The 19,967-nt window shown below is 43.4% G+C and overlaps 1 protein-coding gene across 1 annotated transcript; it reads right to left on the bottom strand.

The window, feature by feature from the left end:
- Window positions 1-14,995: 14,995 nt before the first annotated feature.
- GADD45G (growth arrest and DNA damage inducible gamma) lies at window positions 14,996-16,967 on the bottom strand. The gene is made up of 4 exons (XM_083187575.1): window positions 16,794-16,967; window positions 16,342-16,443; window positions 15,972-16,185; window positions 14,996-15,859 (listed from the first exon to the last, which is right to left on the bottom strand). Exons 1-4 carry the CDS (start codon window positions 16,844-16,846, stop codon window positions 15,749-15,751), a joined length of 480 nt encoding a protein of 159 aa, XP_083043701.1. The 5' UTR covers window positions 16,847-16,967; the 3' UTR covers window positions 14,996-15,748.
- Window positions 16,968-19,967: the final 3,000 nt, after the last annotated feature.

Genomic DNA, 19,967 nt, shown 5'->3' with positions numbered 1-19,967 from the left:
CTAAATAAAAAAGAAACCTCAAAGGGTGCAGGGGAATGGATTTCCAGCTGCCGCCCATAATAGGTGCCGCCCCTAGGCCCGTGCCTCTCTGGCCTATTGACAAATCCGGCCCTGGCGGCCCCCGCACCCTACTGCTCGGATCTGGCTTGCAAGCTTGCCTAAAAGTATCCAAGTCTGCATTTAGCACGAGTATAACTGATTTTCAAGAGCAATGACCATATGATAGTAAGAAAATGTTATGTAGGTTCCATATTAAAGGGTCCACAGTGTCTAGAGTGTCCACAGTCAATAAGTCAAAACCAAAACGTCGACATGCACAAGGTCGGCAATGACAAAAGTTTAACACAAGTAAAAGACCCCCAATTAGTGTAGCGAGTAACTTTAAATGCTTGCTTCACTCACCATGCTTCAGGCTGCGCTCAACATACTCTGACACTCCCAATTTAAGTCCAGGTGGATATTAAAGTATGAGAAATTCCCAAAGATTCCTGAAAAGGCATGTCGACCGTTTCATGTTTTGACCATTGCCATGTCGACATTTCACTTATGTCAACCTTTTGTCATCATTGACCTTTTGTCATTATTTACCTGGTGCATGTCGACCTATTGACTGTCTGTTAGATACTGCTGACCTACAGTATGATCCGGATACCATTATGTAATATGCACAGTCCCACAATTTGTTTTGTAACCCGAGGCTAAATGTGTGTTTGTACATAGAGAAGCCTATAACATGCCAATATGAATAACTCATGCTGATGTGTGCACCAGAAGAATCCCGAACGCCGCTGCTTATCTTCCAGCTAATGCATTAATAATTACTTGCATAAAACTGAATGTTACACTTCCTGCTTGTGCTCTCACATACTTATGGAACCCTAAGTGACCATTCACAGTTGGAATTCTCTTTATGAGCAATGTGGCATTGTCAGAGCGCAGCACGGTACTGTAGGGACAGTACAACATGTACATTGTGCTACAGCAAAATATCAACAATAGGATGACTGGTACTGAATGAAATTTTGTTATCCTGGCATTATCATCTGTACAGTATAGAAAGAGCTGACAATGCAGATTGCAACATGATCAATCTGAATGTTTAAGCTGTAATACAATGTACACATATCTCACTGATCTGGGCAGTATGTGAACATCTTGTAATGCTCACAGTGCAGTGAGTCCTGTGATCTGCAGTATAATGGGTACAGTAATAAATGGAACTGTATATTAAATACAGCACACTGGGTACACAAACACAATACATTGTTTTTTTTTGTTCAGCAGGTCCCGTGATGTCACTGAACGATATAATTCTCCTATATCGTTTAGTGTGTATGTTAAATATCATATGAATATCGATATTTGTCCCTAGTCCTTTTGTGTGTGTGGGGCTTAACTCTCAGATGCAGTCACTGGCCTTGGCAGTGGACGCACAAAACACAAGGCCGACAGGCTCCATTATCTGATACACTGGCTTTGGCTGCCCCTTTCCAACCGAAACTGATCCATCATGTCAATTACACTGTGGCTAGAAGGCACTGATTCGTTGTTGCAGGAACAGATAGCCACATGCCCATTACAGATCCTGCACATGTGCACACTGCCCAACATCAGAGATGTAAGTAAATGATCAGGTTTAATTAGGGCCAATGCCATAATTTGGGCTATTATACAGTGGGAGGCATGGTCACAATGATGCCTTTCACCACTAATCGCATTACGAATCCTCCGGATTGCTCACTGTAGACGGGATGTACTAAGCTAAAATTGCAGTAAAACCCAGCCGCATTTTATATTGTACGAATACCTGGCCATCGCGTCATCGCATATCAGGTTATCGCCTTTGAGTGGTGGAACAATATAGAAGCCTATGGGCTTCTATCGCAGCCCACCACCTCCGCCAACCCCCCTCTCCCCCTCCCCCTGGCTTACCTTCCTGCAGGTCCTCATGGACCCGGAGGGTAAACCCCTCCTCCCCCTAGCAACGCAGCCGGACATCCTTCCGGCTGCAGAGGGAGGAGAAGGCATCGGTGACAGCCTGCTTAGGCTTCCCGGCATGAGGGGAGGAGGAGACGCCCAGGGAGGTGTTGGAGACCCCCCACACACCACATCACAGGTATCGCGGGGGGCCTCCGTCACCGCACTGCGATGCTAGCCGCATATGTTAATACATCGCTGCGGTCGGGCGGCTAGGGGCGGCGATGTATATTACTACATCCCGCCCTGTGAGAGGGATCCGAGAGGCCGTTCTTTGTGTCTGAGAGTCTAGGCGAACACTCCTGAATTCAGTAGTCTCCTGGGCATTCCAGAACAGTAAGTATGTATGGGTACTTTGGGTCTGATTCAAACCCCATCGCTGACGTGTGCAAATCAGAACTGGCAGCGATGCTGCGTTTTCGGAGCACAGCCTGGACAATGCAAGCATGTATATATATATATAAGGAATGAAACAGATAATATATAATCGGTGGTGCCAATAGAGGGGGGGAGGGGGAAATAATTACCTGGTCCCAGGTCTTATAGAAGGGTCCATTGGGGCCCCCATTGCCTGGTAGCAGCTCTTCTCAACCCAGCACATGCTGCTGTGTGCTGGGCTGCAGTGTATCTAGGGAGGTGTTTAAAGGGGATGCAGTTAAAATATCCACGTCCCCCCTTGTCGGCATTTCGGCTGTCGGGATTCCGGCGTCGGGATTCTGAACGCCGGGATCCCGACCGCCGGGATTCAGTACTGAATCCGTTTAAAGTGCTATTTTTTTCTGTGAAAAAAATACGTGGAGGTGTGTGTTGCGCAATTAATGGCAGCTGACACAGGGTTTTGTCACGAACCCAAAAGGATATGGAAATATAAATATGGTTTTGTGTCAGCGCCTGCTGTTTTAATAATTCATAACACGGTTCTCTTGAAAATATATATAATTTTTAATTATAAAAAAGAGATATATCAATTATCACATATAATTACACACATAAATTACATTTAATTTAAAAATAAAAAATGAAAAATGAATGAAAATGAATATTACGCAGAAAGCATCGGATTAGACCAGTACGTTGAGCGCGGTGACGTGGGGTACAAGCTGCGTTGCACAGGCACGCAGCGCCTGACGAATATCCGGGTAAGACGTCTGTTCCCTCTGATGTAATCTGAAATGCACGGCACGTTTGGTTGCGTCTCATCACGTGATCAAACGTTGCCGAGCAACACCAGAGACGCCGGGGGAGGAGTAGAGGGACGCGCACTCTGTCTTGGTTGCCGATACCGGCAATCGGCACCAGACTGAGGCGAAACACCTCCAGACCCTGCTGGCCTAGTCCACAACTAACCGCTGCATGACAGGTATGTTTCTGTACAATTGGGCATTTGTGCTTATTCCATATCGAAAATCACGAACAGACCCACTTCCGGGTCACGTGATCGCTACATCCATGAGCAAATATAAATTTATGTCTTATATTAAACAGTTTAGAGAATATTCATTTAATTAAATTAGTATCTGTCTCCTGCGATTTTTAGGTATTTATATGTGTTAAATTGCACACGGTTCTCTGATTTTATTAGTTTATTATTTCTTATGAACACACATGTGAATCAATTAAGCTAATGAACCATGTGGGTATATAAACCCAGGACGGATAGTCCCACAAACATACTTGCTCCTGAGGAAGCTGGAGGTTCCAGAGAAACGCGTTGAGCGATCCCTTTATTGCTGAATCCATCCCCATTCCATATGTGACCTGGTTCTACTATTTATCCTGAGACGTCCACCTTCTAAAAACATCATCTTGGACATTCTATTTTTGGGTTATCAAGTTTCCCTAATTCTCCAAGGAAAAGGAAAGGAAGACAGTCGATTCAGGACCCTTGAGCCTTTGAAATTATAAGGCAAATCGAACCCCATTGTCGTCACAAACGAATTGGATTGGCAATCACAACAAACGCCAAAGGATGGTAATATAAAATATCAGCAATTATTTACCCCCACTTCGGGACTGTGTGAATCATTCACAAAAATACAAAAAGCCATATATGGTCAATTGATTCACAATAACTTTTATTCATTTTCATTCATTTTTCATTTTTTATTTTTAAATTAAATGTAATTTATGTGTGTAATTATATGTGATAATTGATATATCTCTTTTTTACTATTTTTTTCTGTATTTTATTCTAAGGGGGCATGTTCACACCTCTCATGATTAGGCCACGCCCCCTGAAAACTACCTGTGCCCGGTCAGGCTTTCTGTTGCCCTGCACATGATACTGTATAAAGTGTAAGTCCAAGGAATATACATTTGTTAGCATGCATTGCGAAACCTATTTATCAAAGCGCTGTCAATTACACAGGAAGGAAATCCAGATTAAAATACATTTATTCTGTTTTTATAGGCGTCAACCCAAAATTCCAGTTATCCACTCGAAACATAATTTTCTATTGCTGAACAGGGGTATTGATAGAAAGTTTACCGTACACGGTGCACCTTGTACTTCAGGACATGCAGCAACATGATAAATGAAAAGACTCAATAGCCAGGTAACATCTCTGATACCCCAGTAATGTCACTTGTCAAGTATTCCACCTGCTAGAGAAATTATACAAATTGTATGCCACGTGCATGTGTGTCTCAGTGTTATTAGTCAGTGAGCTGTCCGGTAACATCCCGACATCCCTTGCTTGCACATACTGTGCAGACCAAACAGTAGATCAGGTATGGTGATGAGTAAGTGAGATGATATGTCTTTCACTCATTCATTTGCATTAGGGTGAATTCCAGACATACCAACGTTATAGTCTATAGTACTATACATTCAACACCACATAGGACACAATTTATTAATGCATTTGAACACTCAGCCTAAATGACTGCATTAATACAATATGGCATATACAAATGTGCAAGCAAAATGAGTGTAATAATATCTACATACTAAACACCAGCGGGAATATTTACTACAGTGTGGGTTTTTTAACAGTCATGATGTTTCCCATAGCAACCAATCAAAATGTACTTAACATTTATCTAGCACCTTTGAGAAAATGATAGCTAGAATCTATTGGTTACTACGGGCAACATCGCTACTTCTAAAAACATGAATTTTAGTAAATATGGAGGGGCAGATCTATTAAGATGTATTAACCCCTTGTGAAGTGATACAGTGGGGATAGAAGTTGAAGGTGATAATGTACCAGCCAATCACTCCTAACTGTCAAGTTACAGGCTGGGTTTGAAAAATGACAGTAACGAGCTGATTGGCTGCTGCATTATCACCTTCCACTCTATCAGCACATTGGGCAGGATGCAGCAATCATCACAATTTGCCTGCGATGCGTCCTGTCACTCTCTGCATGCATGCCGGCATCTATTAACACAATATACATGATTTTAGCAAAGAACAGCTCCTATGCCATAAAAGTACTCCCGGAGTCATATCTGTGCATCGTGTGTACCGAGTGATGTGTGTGCCGCGGGGGCTGCTGGGATGGATCCAGGTGGATCCCACAGCAAGGAGCTGTGATAGAAGTCCATAGGTTTCTATAGGGCAATGCCGATCTGAAGATCATGCATAAGCGGATCATGGACAAACCTGCGAAAACTGCATTTTCCTACGTTTGCCAGCTTACTGCCCCTTTGTGTGCATTATTTTTGTTAGTTACTAAATATATATCCCAAGTTCTATTTATCACAAAACACATATTAAACATTGCATGAAACTGTAAGAAGTGTAGCCACGCACATACTGTATCTGCTCTTGTTGGACAGGGAAACAGTTAAGGAAGCACCAGACACTTGTAGGTGGGATGAGGAACTGGCGTTACATTGTTAGAGGCCATCAGCCAACCTGATTGTTCCAAACAACAAATTAGGGATTCTGCATGTGCTACTAGACACTTGTCAGGCACTATCTGGAAACGCCCATCACATTAATGCCACCACCGTAGCATCTGTGTGGGTTCACTCTGTGTAACACATATGCCATAGGGGTTTCACTACCTTTGTGTGATCTATATACAACTGCAGCTATTTTGCTTTACTACAGATCATATTTAAATCATCATAATGGATTTCAATGTATAAAATTATATATTGTATATCATTTTGTATTCAGCTCCATCACAAAAGTTTTAGGTGTAAGCCATTCATGCTGTTAATCTATACTCATATCATGGCACGCTTGTCCACAACTGCCAAAAATCCTCATCAGCACTTCCGATCACAATTTACAAGCATGGCTGGGCATCTGCCAAACAGACTAGTATTATTGCATGTGATATTGTCAAATGATTTAACCCGAGCAATATGAAAGCAATTTGGGCCTACAGTATATGGGCTATGTGAATATAGTTCATATAAGCCCATATACAGTTGTATGGCCATGTATGATGTAACAAGGTTACACTTCAATTATGGCCGGATGAGTTCACGCAGCCAAATCAACGTGACAACAGCCACACAAGCCCAGTCTTGAAAATAAGGGCTCGCACCCACATAGGGTTGTGCAAATTCACAGGAGAGATTTGTGAGACATATCGCCGTTTAAGGCTTCTAAACACTGTGTCAGCAGCAATTCACACCCTCTGCTCACAACTGAATCACCCCTATATGTCTATAATGCTGATAAGTACAGTATGTCTTAATAAGACATTGCTAATTAGCACAGCAAATGTAAGTCCAGCTGTGCAACAAAAACTGCAGAAAATGGTTTTACCCAGTGTTTATTCATGATGGTACCCAACAATACCAAGTACTGACAACTTTTCACCAGAAACAGGAAGTTCTTCTATCATCATCTCTGGTATATTGTAACACTTCTGCCTGGAACAGGTATTACCAAGTTACTCTGTTCCAGTGGTTTTATAGACACTTATCTGGCCATAGGATTGTTGGCAGTGTACATGGTTTCTGGTACCTTTTTTAATAGTACCTATATATATTTTTTCATAGAAAAAGGTTTTACCAATGATACGAGAAGGAATCGGACAATTGGCCATTTCTGGTAATAGTCTTGTATTTTAAATTGATGCACAACCAAGGAAAGGGCACTTTTTTTTAAATAATGCAAGTGAATTATAAACAAATAAAGAACAATTATATGATGTCCCTATTATAATTGATAGCTAATTTGTACAACCTGTGGAAGAACCATAAGAGCAAGGAAGAGATTTCATTCTCAATGATGCATAATAGCAATATTTGGTGGTGCACATCATGATATAATACAGGGTGCCTGATGGGGTCCCAACACGGACTGTCAAAACACAGACAGCCGGGTTTTCGGCGTCCACCTGCTATTTTCCCTCGTGGGGGTCCACGACCCCCATAGAGGGAGAATAGAATAGGTGGCGAATGTAGCGAGCCACCGTGCCCACAGCGTGGTGAGCGCAGCAAGCCCGCAAGGGGCTTAGTTGAGCTCACCATGCTGTCTGGGTCCAGCCAGTCGGGATCCCGACGTCGGGCTAATGACTGTCGGGATCCCGACTGTCGGACCCCTGTACCACACCCATAATACATTGGGCAATCATTGAAATGTTACTGCGGGGTGTGGAGACACTCAGCGATGTTGCTGGTCGCAGAGTGCCGCCCTAGATCAGAACATTCTGGAAGATACACTATGGCCATCAGGGAAAATGATTCTTCTCCACATGAACTTATACCCCTTTTCCACTAGAAGAAATAACCCGGTAATCTCCGCGGGGATGCGCTTCTACCCGGGTTTTTCTGCTAGTGGAAATGCTCCCTGTCAAAAAACCCGGTTTGGATTCCCCGGCAATCCTACCCAGGTCATGATCAGGGTAGCACCCGGTTAGCACCCGGATTCAAGGGTAGTGGAAACACTCCCTAACTGGGTTATTTGACTGAGCATGTTAAAATCTTCACTGATTGGTGCTGCTGGGGCGCTGGTGAGTGATGTCATCACTCAGAGCCCCGCAGACTGCGCACATAGCATGGAGGATAGCGTTCTGTGCACATGTGGTGCATGTCTGTCCTGCTGACTTTCCCCTGCTGTATCAGAGGCTGCTCCAGCAGCCACCTTCCACTTTGCTGCCAGCACCACAGGCTGCCCCAGCGGACACTGCTATTCATTCCGCAGCACAACATCATTATGGCTGCGAGCAATTGGTCTGATGCTGAAGTGAAGGAGCTGCTGCTCATTAGGGGCGGGATGCTATATAGCAGAAATGCGGTAAAAACCCCGTTTTCGGGGTTTCTACCGCATTTCTATATGCTATATGGCGCCTCCGCAGTGTCAGCGCTGCGGAGGGAATCGCCAGCTAAAGCTGGCGAATCCCTGCAGAAGCCTATGGGCTTCTTACCGCAGCGCTGTTTGAGGGATCCGTCACGGATCCCTCCCAGCGTGCCCTGCGGCCGGCGCCGGGGTCTGCGCATGCGCAGATGGACTCCCGGGTCACAGACCCGGAAGTCCAGCGCCGGCACCGCATCGCAAGGGACAGCTCTTACCGCAAGAGCTGTCCCTTGCATGAATAACGGCATATGTTATAGCATATGCCGTTATTAAAAATGCGATGTCCGGCGATAATGGGCGCGGATGTTACAACATCCCGCCCCAGGGCAGAGGAGGAAATCAAGCGCCAGGTGACTGGTACCGTAAAAGACACGATTGTGTACAGAAATATTGCCCAGATACTGGAGTCTCGGGGGATACACCGCTCTCACCAGCAAGTGCTTAACAAATTAAAAGCACTAAAGAGGCAGTTCACCAAGGTCTCTGACCAGAACAGGAAAAAAAGCGGTGCCGCACGTGTCGATTGGGTCCAGTGGCATAAGTTTGTCCCAGTTGCCCGGAGGCAAGATGAATATTGGTGCCCCCCCGAACACACACACACACACACACACACACACACACACACTGTTATTCAAAACATATAGTCTGTTGAAATATATATTGTATACTGTATATGTATACAGAGAGAGAGAGAGAACACATACATATTTCAGAACTCAGCCACAGAAGCGATTTTGATGGCTTTTAATTAATGGTTTTAAATTGGCAGTGGTGGAGAGGTGCCCCCTTGAGAGCAGGAGCCCGGCGGCAGATGACTCCATTGCCTCCCAGAGTTCTGCCTCAGATTGGGTCCATTATGATCTATGCTGCAGGGCATTTGGCAACACAGCTCTGACTAATCCTGTGGCACTGTCATCCTCGTTGGCCAGCCAGATGGAGAGTAGCCAAGAGCCACCAATGGAGAGTAGCCAGGAGCTACCTGACACACAGTCCACCATGGCAATGTCACCGTGCTGCCCAACTTCTCCGCTCCTGATTTCGGAAGATGGCGATGAAGAGTGCAGTCTACTCGATAGGTCTGTTTTGTCTGACACCGCACAGTCCATGGCGGAGGAGGGGTCCGAAACAACAACGGTGCAGGTGACTCAACAACAAACACCAAAACTGCTTTTCAAATAGTAAGTAAAAAAAACAAACACATTTATCCCAGTAATCAATGGTATATGTTGCAGAGTGCCGCAAGTGTACAGGTGGGATAGGGCCACAAGCACAGGTCTGCAAACACCTATACTATTTTATGTTTATAGTGTTTTTTTGTTTCCCACTTGCAGTTTACAAGGTGCCGCCAAAGAAGAAAAAAACAAACCGTTCCGATCAAGCAGCGAGAGCTTTCTCTTCAATAGTAATAGAACAACTGCGGGAAATGGACTCCGACATGCAGGCCAATGAGGATGCTCGTATGGAGAAGTTTTTAGCAAATGAAAGGCAGATGCAGCACTCTTTCTTGGATCAATTAAAGGACATGAAGGACAGACAATTGTCCTTCTTGGAACGGATACTTAATCGTGGGTATATGCCACCTCCTCATTATCCACAGTATCCGCCACATGCTTCACAGACCCCAGCATACCCAGCACACCATGAGTATGCATATGGCCAATACAGTAGAGGGCCAAGTCCCTCCGCCCCTAGCACTTCCTGTGAGCAACAGTCACACCAAGAGCCTCTACCATATAGAGGCCCCAGTAGCCACGCCCCCAGTACAGCAACTAGCTACCACCCCACCACTGGTGCTAGCTACGCCACCAACATTTCCACTAGCTATGCCTCCAGCACTGCTACCAGTGCCCCACTAAACCCAGAGTATAGTGAGGCAAACACCACTAGCCGTGACAACATGTCTACTACACTGCCAAACCTAGACTCCCCTGAATTTACGGTATATCGTAATTTGTCATAAGAAATACTTTTTTTCTTTGAAATTCTTTATTGCATTATTGCAATAAGAATGTTGAATACATTTATTGCATTCAGTCGCCTTGTGGGCACAGTTTGGTTAAACCCTACACCTTGCACTTTTTTAAATTTTATGGGCACTTGTTTTTTAACATGTTTACGTGCACTTTTTTCATTTTTATGTATGCCAAAGGCTCAGGTGTACAGCAAACATTTTACCTGAACATGTCTTTTCTTGTAAATTGTTTTTTTGGTAAGGAATAAGGCGCTACATCAGATTCCTTACCAAAAAAAATTTGCATTGCTTCTATTGGGGCAAAGAAGGAAATGGCCCTCATACTGTAACACCAGAAAGAAGCGTCCAGGACTCTGTTTGTTACCCTTTTTTTGCATATCTTTTCTTGTGTTGTGAAGAAACTTTTGAAAGTTCCAAAGATTTAATATTTGGCAGTAAAATAAAAAAAGTTATTTTAAAAGAAATGAGTGTGGTCTCTTCTTCTAATATGGTAATATTTTTAATGGTGGCCCTTTTGGTGTAATGGTGGCCCTATTTTGTGACCTCCCATGGTAAAGCCCTTTAAAAAAGCTTTTTCCTTATGTAATCTATAGGGAAAAAAAGGCCTTACCCGGGTTAAGTGTAAAAGTGGATGATCAGGCAATTTACCGGGTAGCACTGTAGTGGAAATGTATGTCCAACCCGTGTCCAACCCGGGTTCGAACCGGGTACAATTTACCGGGTCCGACCCAGGTTGCTAGTGGAAAAGGGGTATTACTTGATGTTCCATAGGAGCTGCAGAGTTGCTGGTTGTCTACATTAGAATCAGACCATATCTGTTATCTGCCATGTCTAGTGGGGTGTGGATCCTTGGCTCAATAATTATTAGGTCGACAGTAGGCCGACCCTCAAATGGTCGACATGGCACAAGCTGACAGGGTCAAAAGGTCAATAGGTTGATATTTGAAGTAAAGGTTGACATGGAAATGTTCGACACAATAAAAGATTGACACAAGTTGGTTTTTCTGGGTGCCATTTACCATTTGAATGGCTAATTAGTATAGTGTTGGCAGTTATGATGTTGGCTTTGTTGAAATGTCAGCAGTCAACATCTGCAAAAGTGAATGAAATGCTGACATTATATTTAGGGTGAGGGTTAGGATTAAGGACATACGGGGAGATTTCAGGGCATTTTCTAAGCAATCTGACTAAATTTGACTAGATTGCTTGGAAAATAGCCCTAAATTGCTCCGTGTGTAGGGGCCATAGAGATGCGCAGACCCGCGTGTCCCTTTCACCTGGCGATTAAGATCCAACATGCTGGATAAATCTAGTTAACTGCCGGTCAGGGCCAGTGTTGTCACCGGAGAACACACTGGCCCTGACAGATGGCTCAGCACAGCACTGACACATTGCTGAGCAGCAGTGTGTGCTGAGCGATCTGAGAGATCTATGTATGTAGGCCCCAATACTGCTGCAACCGCATGCTGCAACTTTACTCACAGATTGTGGTTAATGCTGCAAAACAGCAACTAACATAAGATTAGCCACAGCTGCAGGGTTAAGGTTAAGCTTCTGATTAATGTAAAGGTGCCCATACACACACCGATTTTCTGGTAATTTTTGTGCTAAATCGCATCACATCACAGTGCATGCGTTGTGCGTGCGATGCGATCAAAAGACAGTACAAAAAGTATGTGCAGCACATACTTTTTGTACTGTATGATGAGATGCCGCGGGAGCGCGCATCTCATAGCACACATCGCACCCGGAAAATCGGTGCGTGTATGGGCACCTTAAGGGTGCTTACAACCAGAACAGCCAAGTCTCTGCACACATTCTCACCATTTTCTAAGTGTCGGCATACTCAATGTCTACATAGACAATGCTACTGTGCTGAACATGTTGAAGCTAAATTTTCATGCTGACATGATAAATGTTGACATTCTGTTGACAAAATATACCGAACCCATGACAAAGTGGCAATGTCATTCTGTTTGTGAGCCTGAATGCAAAGAAAAGTGGTTTGCAGTATGATTGTTCCTTTGTTAACCTGACTCTGGGTGGTGGTAATTTTTTTTTTTTTAAATGGGTTGTTGCCCATAGCAACCATCAGAATCAATCTATTATCTTTAAAAGGCTAAACAAATAAATAGAATCTGATTGGTTGCTATGGGCAACATCCCATCTTCAAAGAACTGCCATCTTTTACCCCTTTCACACTCGCAAAAATATCCCAGGTTTGATGCACATGAACGCGCATCAACCCGGGATTTAGCGCAGTGTGAAAGGGTCTACAAAGAATATCCCGGGATGAGCATTCCGGGATCAACACGGGATGCTCAAAAACCCAGGATATTCTTGCGAGTGTCAAAAGGGTATAAGTGAATTTACCCCTGAATGTCTTGATCTGTCTTTCTATGTAGAAAATCATTGTCAAGGGTGTATAATTATCACAATCACTGTTAAATGTATTTATGCAGATGAGCTCAGTAAAAGTCATTTCTCCTCCTAAACCCCATGTGGGAAAATGGATTGCATTTAATTGGGTTTCAACCAATCCATTCTGAATAAAGCATTTATAAAGTGTTTCTGAAACGGTATATAAGCTGCGTAGTGTAATAATAACCTAATTGTAATGCTCAGACACACATATACTCACCAGTGTATTGTTATCATCACCAGCTAATGGGTCACTCTGACATATTAGCGGAAAATACAAGGTGCACGTGTTCCCTGGCTGTATTTGCCTAACTAGAAGGGTTTGCGCACGAAACTATCTTTACTTTAATTATGATCAGATCTCCTCATTGTGTCATTAATTACACAAACCATTACCCATTACATAGCAACACTAGTGCTGCATATTGCACCAGGCACAGAGACTGAAGCTGTCCTTAAACAGTCCATTGTTTCAGATGATTTGCATATTCAGGACCCTCAGGCATGATGAAGAAAGAAGTCTGTCTCTGCCGGGGAATAGGTGCCTCTCAGTGTAGATTCTCCCACCATCCTGGGGGGCTGCAAACAGTTATGCAAATAGCCCTCATTTGTAGAACCACATGCATTATTTTTATGAAAATGATGCATATTTGATTTGCAATACTGATATCCTATGAAAATTCTTGAGGACCAGTATAATAGGGGCCACAAAATCATATACTGATAGAGGTGGTTTTATTAGATGGACCTAGTATGGTATTTCCTATTTACCCTTGGGAGACTGAAGGATACAGTTGATATAATGTAATGCAGGTTTTTATCCATTTATAGCATTACCTTTGAAAAAAAAAAACTGAAAACAAACAAACCTAGCACTTACTAAGGAGACATTATTTGTCTTGGCAAAATACTGTAGTATTATGCACATATCTGAACTGAAATTGTTCGTTAAGACGCTGTGTGCTTCATTAATCAGTATTATAGCTCCGATTTACTACTTAGAATAGTTTCTCCTTGCTCCTGGCACAGAACAATTTGACCTTTCTCTTAGAACTTGTGTACACAAACTCACCATGTCACTAGTCAAAAATATATTTTTCCATGTATAATACCTGTGAGTGTTCCAGGACAGTGTTCTGTGTAAATGCTTCATGACTTTGTTAGGGCGGTTGCCACAACTCTGGTAGCATTCTTGGCAGGTACACTATAGGTTTCGGGTACTTTGCAGGAACACAATGCTTGCACAGAGCACAAAAAAGGTGCAAAGCACTGGTTCCTGGAAACACAGATATGGCCAATACGTTGACACTGTAAAGTATACTGATTAGCAGAGGGTGTTTGATAATAGGTGGCACAGAACTCTGAAAAATGTATGTGCCCTTTAGAAAACATCTTGAAATAGGTCATTTTTGCAGCCTTAACAAAATGCAGACATGCAAACTAGTGTGTTGTATTCTCTTTTCCCCACAAACGATGTTGCATTAAGTAACCCTCTACAACACAGGCTCTCAAACTCGGTCCTCAGGACCCCACACGGTGCATGTTTTGCAGGTGTCCTGACAGAAACACAAGTGAAATAATTAGTTCCACCTGTGGATCTTGTAAAATGTGTCAGTCAGTAATGAATGCACCTGTGCACCTGTCGGGCGACCTGGAAAACATGAACTGTGTGGGGACAGAGTTTGAGAACCCCTGCTCTAGACCAGAGGTTCTTAAACGTGGTCCTCAAGGCACCACAACTGTTCCAGGTTTTAAGGCCATCCATGTTTGGCCACAGGTGACTTAATTAATCAATCTGTGCTGAGCCATGAATATACCTAAAACCTGGACCTGAGGTACCTTGAGGACTGGGTGTGCAGAGCTCTGCTCTAGACAATGTCAACCCAGTGCAGAATCATATAGCACAGCAGTTTATTTTCTGTGTCCCACTTCATCAATGAGGGGGTTGGGACCTTTTGTTGTACACAGAGAGCCGTGGTGGCAGGGAAGGCCCTCAGAATGACACATGGCCAGCTGCACTCTTAGAAACACATCTTTCTAAAGACCTTCTACTAGAATAATACCCTCATTTGAAATGCAGGCTCCCCATTTTGCAAGCTGTTGCGATAAGCAGCTGTTGCAGGAGGGTGAGAGGTCATATTATCAGATTGAATAGGAAGCATTAGCTGTATCAGCCATGGGCTTATCTGAAGCAGCAAGACCCTTTGCTGACTATATATATGATAAACGAGTGCATAGCAGTACAGAACCAGTAACATTTTTTTTCTTTTCAAATGACCACTTTACCAAATTACATTATCAAGTTGTTGAACTTTCTTGGTGCCCAGCAAAGTATTAAAACAGCAAACGGACAAGAAAAATACGTTTCAAGTTGTTTATTGAAACATATACATAGATTGACCATTGGCGTCCAGCACCTGATTTTGCCTTAGATGCTGGAGTGCCGCCATATATAATATAGATATAAGTCATTTCAATGCAACAGAAAAGATTGGTAGAATCATGATGATGACAACTTTGTAATAGTGCCAAAAGTTTGGCAAAAGACTAACAAAATAAAAAGTCTGTTGTATATATAGTTCATTGGTATTCCAGGACGCTGCCTCACCTATGGGAGACAGACAGAGCACAGCATAAAACTGCACTTTTTTTTTTTTTTTAAAGTTCAGTCCAAGCATAGAATGTTTTTTTTTTTTTTTTTTTTTTAAAGTTCAGTCCAAGCATTTAGGAAATCCCAAATGTCAGCATATCAAGTTGTTGCCCATCAGCATTGAACGTTTTTTTTGCAGAAAGCCAAACATCTCCACTTTGCAAAAGTTCTTCCAGGATTGCAAACATGCAATATACTCCAACTCCACGGTATGACTGCCCATTTAGTGCCATTAGATTAGGAGGCTTTTCACTGGGCCAAAGCACCCTTATGAAGATCATCAGTCCATGTCAAGTTTCCTCCTTACTCTTTTTGCTCCACAAGAGCCAACATCTTTCCAGTCTTGGCGACACGTCTCGACCTCAACCAGCGTAATCCAGCGGCGTGGATGCAGGTGGTCCATTCAGGTATACACCGTGATAATAATGCAAACAGATCTCCACAATCTAATGCACTAGACAGTTCACTCAGGCAGGGTGATAGTGGGAACCCAGTCATTAACATTACGGCTTTCTTCACAGAATAGACCGAGTTTCTCCAGAGCTGGGTCTTTCCAGGCATCCTCGCTAGGGTTCTGAGAAAAGAAGAGGAACAGAACATGAGTAAGCTGCTTATGAGAAAGTGCTGACACACAGCCAAAGGCAAGGAGCCAAGTCAGGGGAGATAAGGAGGAACAAGACGCTTACCGTAATAAGGATGCAATGCAGATCCTTGGGTTCTCCAGAATCGTCTGTGCTGCCCAAGATTTCAGCGAGCTTTTCGGTGTCATTCAGACGCACAATATTGATATCATTTTCACAGCAAAAGGCTTGGATGAGTGTAAAGTGAATCTGCAGAGCGATGTCTCCTTCATCGACTTCATCAGCAGCCAGAATGCAGAAAGTGACATTGTCTGGATCACTGCAAAGGAGGAAAAAAAAACATAAATGTTAGTTCTGCTGTCAGAAAGCCACAAGTGGGTCTGTGTGTGTGTGGGTACTGTGTTACGTATATGAATGAGTAATGTATGTGTGTGTGTAGATGCGTGGGATCTGTGCAAGGGAGTTGGATACTTACATATTCATTACTTTGGCAGACTCGTAGACTCCAACGGTCAGACACTCCTGTCTCTGGGCGGAGATCAGCAGATCATGGAGGACTTTGCCGGCGCAAGGCATGCTGAACAAGAAAAAAAAGTGTATGCATTTAGTACAGGGCTCAGGCTTCATGAGAAACAGGCATGCACAATGATTCTCTATAGAAACTATGGGAACTCCATATATGGAGACAGCTGCTGGAGCAGCCACTATCGCTGTCACTGCACAGTGCAAAGACGTCAGTATATCTGTGGCTAAATGCCCAATACACCCAGCTCTATATAATGCATCTTATAATGTTCACATTCTACAAACTGCAAAACATAGATTTGCAGATATTTAAAATGAATATTAACTCACAATCCCCTTGCTATGCATTCCCACAACATTTATGCATGCAGCACATATGAGACAACATTGCATGATAAATACCTTTCAGCGCTTTCAACAACAGTTTCCTGTCCGTGAACCTCTTCCAGAGTCATGATTGTAAAGTGTAACACAAAGGGATGAGCACAGAAGCAAAAGTAAATCCACAAAGGTTCCCAGCTAGAGAGTGATAAATCCAAAGTGAGCAGAGAGCAGCAGTGAGACTGTGAGTTTCTCCGGCTGGAGCTCTCATATTTATACAGCATGGGGCGGAGGCGGGGATTCCCTCACTCCTTCCCTCTGATTGGCTGACGGGGGTGGCATTGTAATGCTAATACGACTACAGTACGCTGCGGCTCGTGCCAGAAGTCCACGTGGGGGAAGGGTGGGGGCTGCTGCTGCTGTGTGCTAGGGGGCTGCAGAGTGTGTCTGTGGTGGGCGCAGAGGGGGGTTTACAATGACTCAAAGTCTAATGTCTTTTGTGATGCTGTTACCAGGCAGACTGGAGCCTGCGGATTTCTTCTTTTACAAGAACAGAGAGGGGACATCAAAAGGACAAGAGAACTTTACATCTCTATGCCCACTGTGATGATGTTACTGTGCCCAAGAGAGTTCCAGCTACTCCCCACCCCCAGCTATGCATTCTGCTTACTAGTGGGCAGTGATGGGCAGAGAACACAACATGCACAGTCTTTGTTGTTACAGTGCAGACACATATAGGGCTGCTGCAGCCATGCATTTTGGGTCAAACTATATAGAAATAATCTCTCGTTGTGCAATTAACATGCACATTGCACCGAGAGCTTTTATTTCATATATTGGTAAATTTGTGCAATGGGGGCACTAGTCTGCAGAGATAATGGGGTTAGTGTGGAGCAGATTGTGAATGGCACACGCTGCTAGTTTGCATTTCTATAGCAGTCACACAATAGGGGAGAGGGCTGGCGTGTGGCAGTTTGCAGATTAGACAATTGGCCCTTTTTCTCTTTCTAGGGACACTGTCCACCTGCCACTCTGGGGTGGGGGAGGTAGAGCACGCATCGATCTTCTAACAATGCCCTCCAGATGAAACCCCCCTCCCCATCCCTCCCCTCCCAAATGCTTCATTACACTGGGGGTTCACTGTCCATGTTAACCCTTCATCCACATACTGCTTGCAGGCGGCACGTGCGAGGGCTATGTGCACCTGCCGGGGGATGGGACATTACATTCATCGCTGACACATACTTTGCCCTACATCATTCCCCCTCATAACATGAAATAAATGTATGCTGTGACCTGCAGAGTAGTCTCCGAAGCAGACATTGCAACATTATTATTGTATGCGGCAGCCAGACACATGGAATCAGACTAGACGAGGCTAGACTAGGAGGAATGTGAGTGATCAGTACTGTTGGGGCTCTGGGCAGAGGTAATCAGTGGAAAGTACTTTCGCAGACAGGGCGAGCACTCACTGGCTCACTTCCTTATGGTTGTTATTTTTTTTTTTTACTTAATACACATTTTATATCTCCAAGTCATATGTGTCAAAATAACCCTTTAACAACCCAATGCAACTAAGTACTGGTAACAAATAAAATATATTTCTACGTCCAAACTGATTGTATGCATCCTGCTTGTATATCTCAGGTCAGTGCGTCAGTCAGTGATGTATGCTGATATTGCCACTGATAAGGATTCATTTCCCTGAGCTTGTCCCTTCGCAAAGTTTTCCTGGTAGAGTTTATTATTTACCCGTCCTCAGACTTTGCTGGGAATAACTTGGCAATAATCAACCTATAGCGCCACCTGCTGTTCACATCTTATTATACGACTGAGGACAGCTAACCCATACCCCCTGAGATTCCTTATACAGGAGGGTATAGCACAATTTTGGTGGGGACCCAGTGGCACCGCCTGCTGATACCATAGCAACTGCACCACCTTTATTTCCAGAAACTGCTGTTGCACAAAGGAGGGGGGGGGTTATAATAAAATAACCTTATGTCCCCAAATCCAGACTGGACAATAATCCATGCCTTACCAGAAATCAGCTGTGCAATATAAACCTAAATGGGGTCTTAATGCAACAAATTGTCTGATCTTTACTGCAATGTAAAAGGTTAAATCAGTAATTTCCAAGAATATTGTTCGCATCGCTTTCCAGAAAATGGCAACTTTCCCACTTGGCATCCCTACTGTTTCTAATTCATATCCCTAATTATAAAAAAAAAATTCATAATGTTATATTACTTTAACAATTACAGGAAACGATAAAATGATGAGAAGCTGTAGAGGGGACTTTTGGAAATGGAAATATATGCACTGTGCTTAGTTCTGCTAGCAACAGCTTACAAAGCAGGTAGTCACTGTGGTGTATTTCATGGGGCAGATGGCTGCACGTTATCTGTAACCATCAATCATTAAATCGCATTCCCTGTAGACTTCTGCTCTCTCTAGGGTCCTGGATTTCAGTTAGCAAATGAGAATTGGTTTCCCTACAGGTGTGTGTGTGTGGGGGGGGGGGGGGGGGGGGGGGGCTTTTTTTTACATTTCATAACAATAATGACCTTGGATAATAATTTATATGACAAAGGACCTTAGCTGTCCTGAAAAATAAACTGCTAATGTCCAGCCGTGACCTTAGTAACTAGCTTACATTTAGTGATTCATTCTTAAAAAAATATTTTTGCACAAGTGATTAACATTCACATGTTTGGCAGTTCTTCTTTCCAGTTGTCCAAAATACTCTCCTCGGTTCACAAGTGCATAGATACAGCTGCTAATTTTTACTATCCACCCTACACAGAGCAGCGTAAAAAGAACTGGTAAAGAACTGCCACCTAGTGGTCACATGCAGCAATTTATGTAATGCCCACAAGAGAAGATGCCAAATAACACAAATCAGCTATTGTGTCACTTTTCTGCAGAATGGCTTTCACAACTCATGCAGGGTGATCAGAAGCTGCATTTCCCCAGAAAACAATTCTGTAGAGGAATCAATACCCATTAAGTGTTCTTAATGTCAATATTTTTTATCAGCTTCTTGGAAAGATGTATGGAACAGAAGTACTTGGCAAAACGTAAATGAAGAGAGGGTGTGTGACTGGAGTTGCTGGTTCTAATTTGTAAATTGCAAGTTGGAAAATATATTTATTAGGAGTTGGCCGTTCCATGTATTTCTTCTGTGGAAAAGCAGCAGGTGATCAGCAGAGATAACGTACTTTGCGTCCATATGGACACATACTTCTTGAGATG

The sequence above is a fragment of the Crinia signifera genome, chromosome 1, assembly GCF_055691185.1.
Source record: "Crinia signifera chromosome 1, ASM5569118v1, whole genome shotgun sequence".
NCBI classification, from domain to species: Eukaryota; Metazoa; Chordata; class Amphibia; order Anura; family Myobatrachidae; genus Crinia; species Crinia signifera.
Note: the sequence above shows the minus strand (reverse complement) of the source record. Positions and strands in the feature narration are given on the sequence as shown.

What these genes read in the sequence shown, in the direction of transcription:
- GADD45G (XM_083187575.1), bottom strand. Translation starts at nt 16,846, where the DNA reads ATGACTCTGGAAGAGGTTCACGGACAGGAAACTGTTGTTGAAAGCGCT. An exon ending in TCTGCCAAAGTAATGAATAT is followed by an intron (nt 16,186 to 16,341) that starts GTAAGTATCCAA and finishes CCTCCTTTGCAG; the next exon opens with TGATCCAGACAATGTCACTT. An exon ending in TGCATTGCATCCTTATTACG is followed by an intron (nt 15,860 to 15,971) that starts GTAAGCGTCTTG and finishes TTCTTTTCTCAG; the next exon opens with AACCCTAGCGAGGATGCCTG.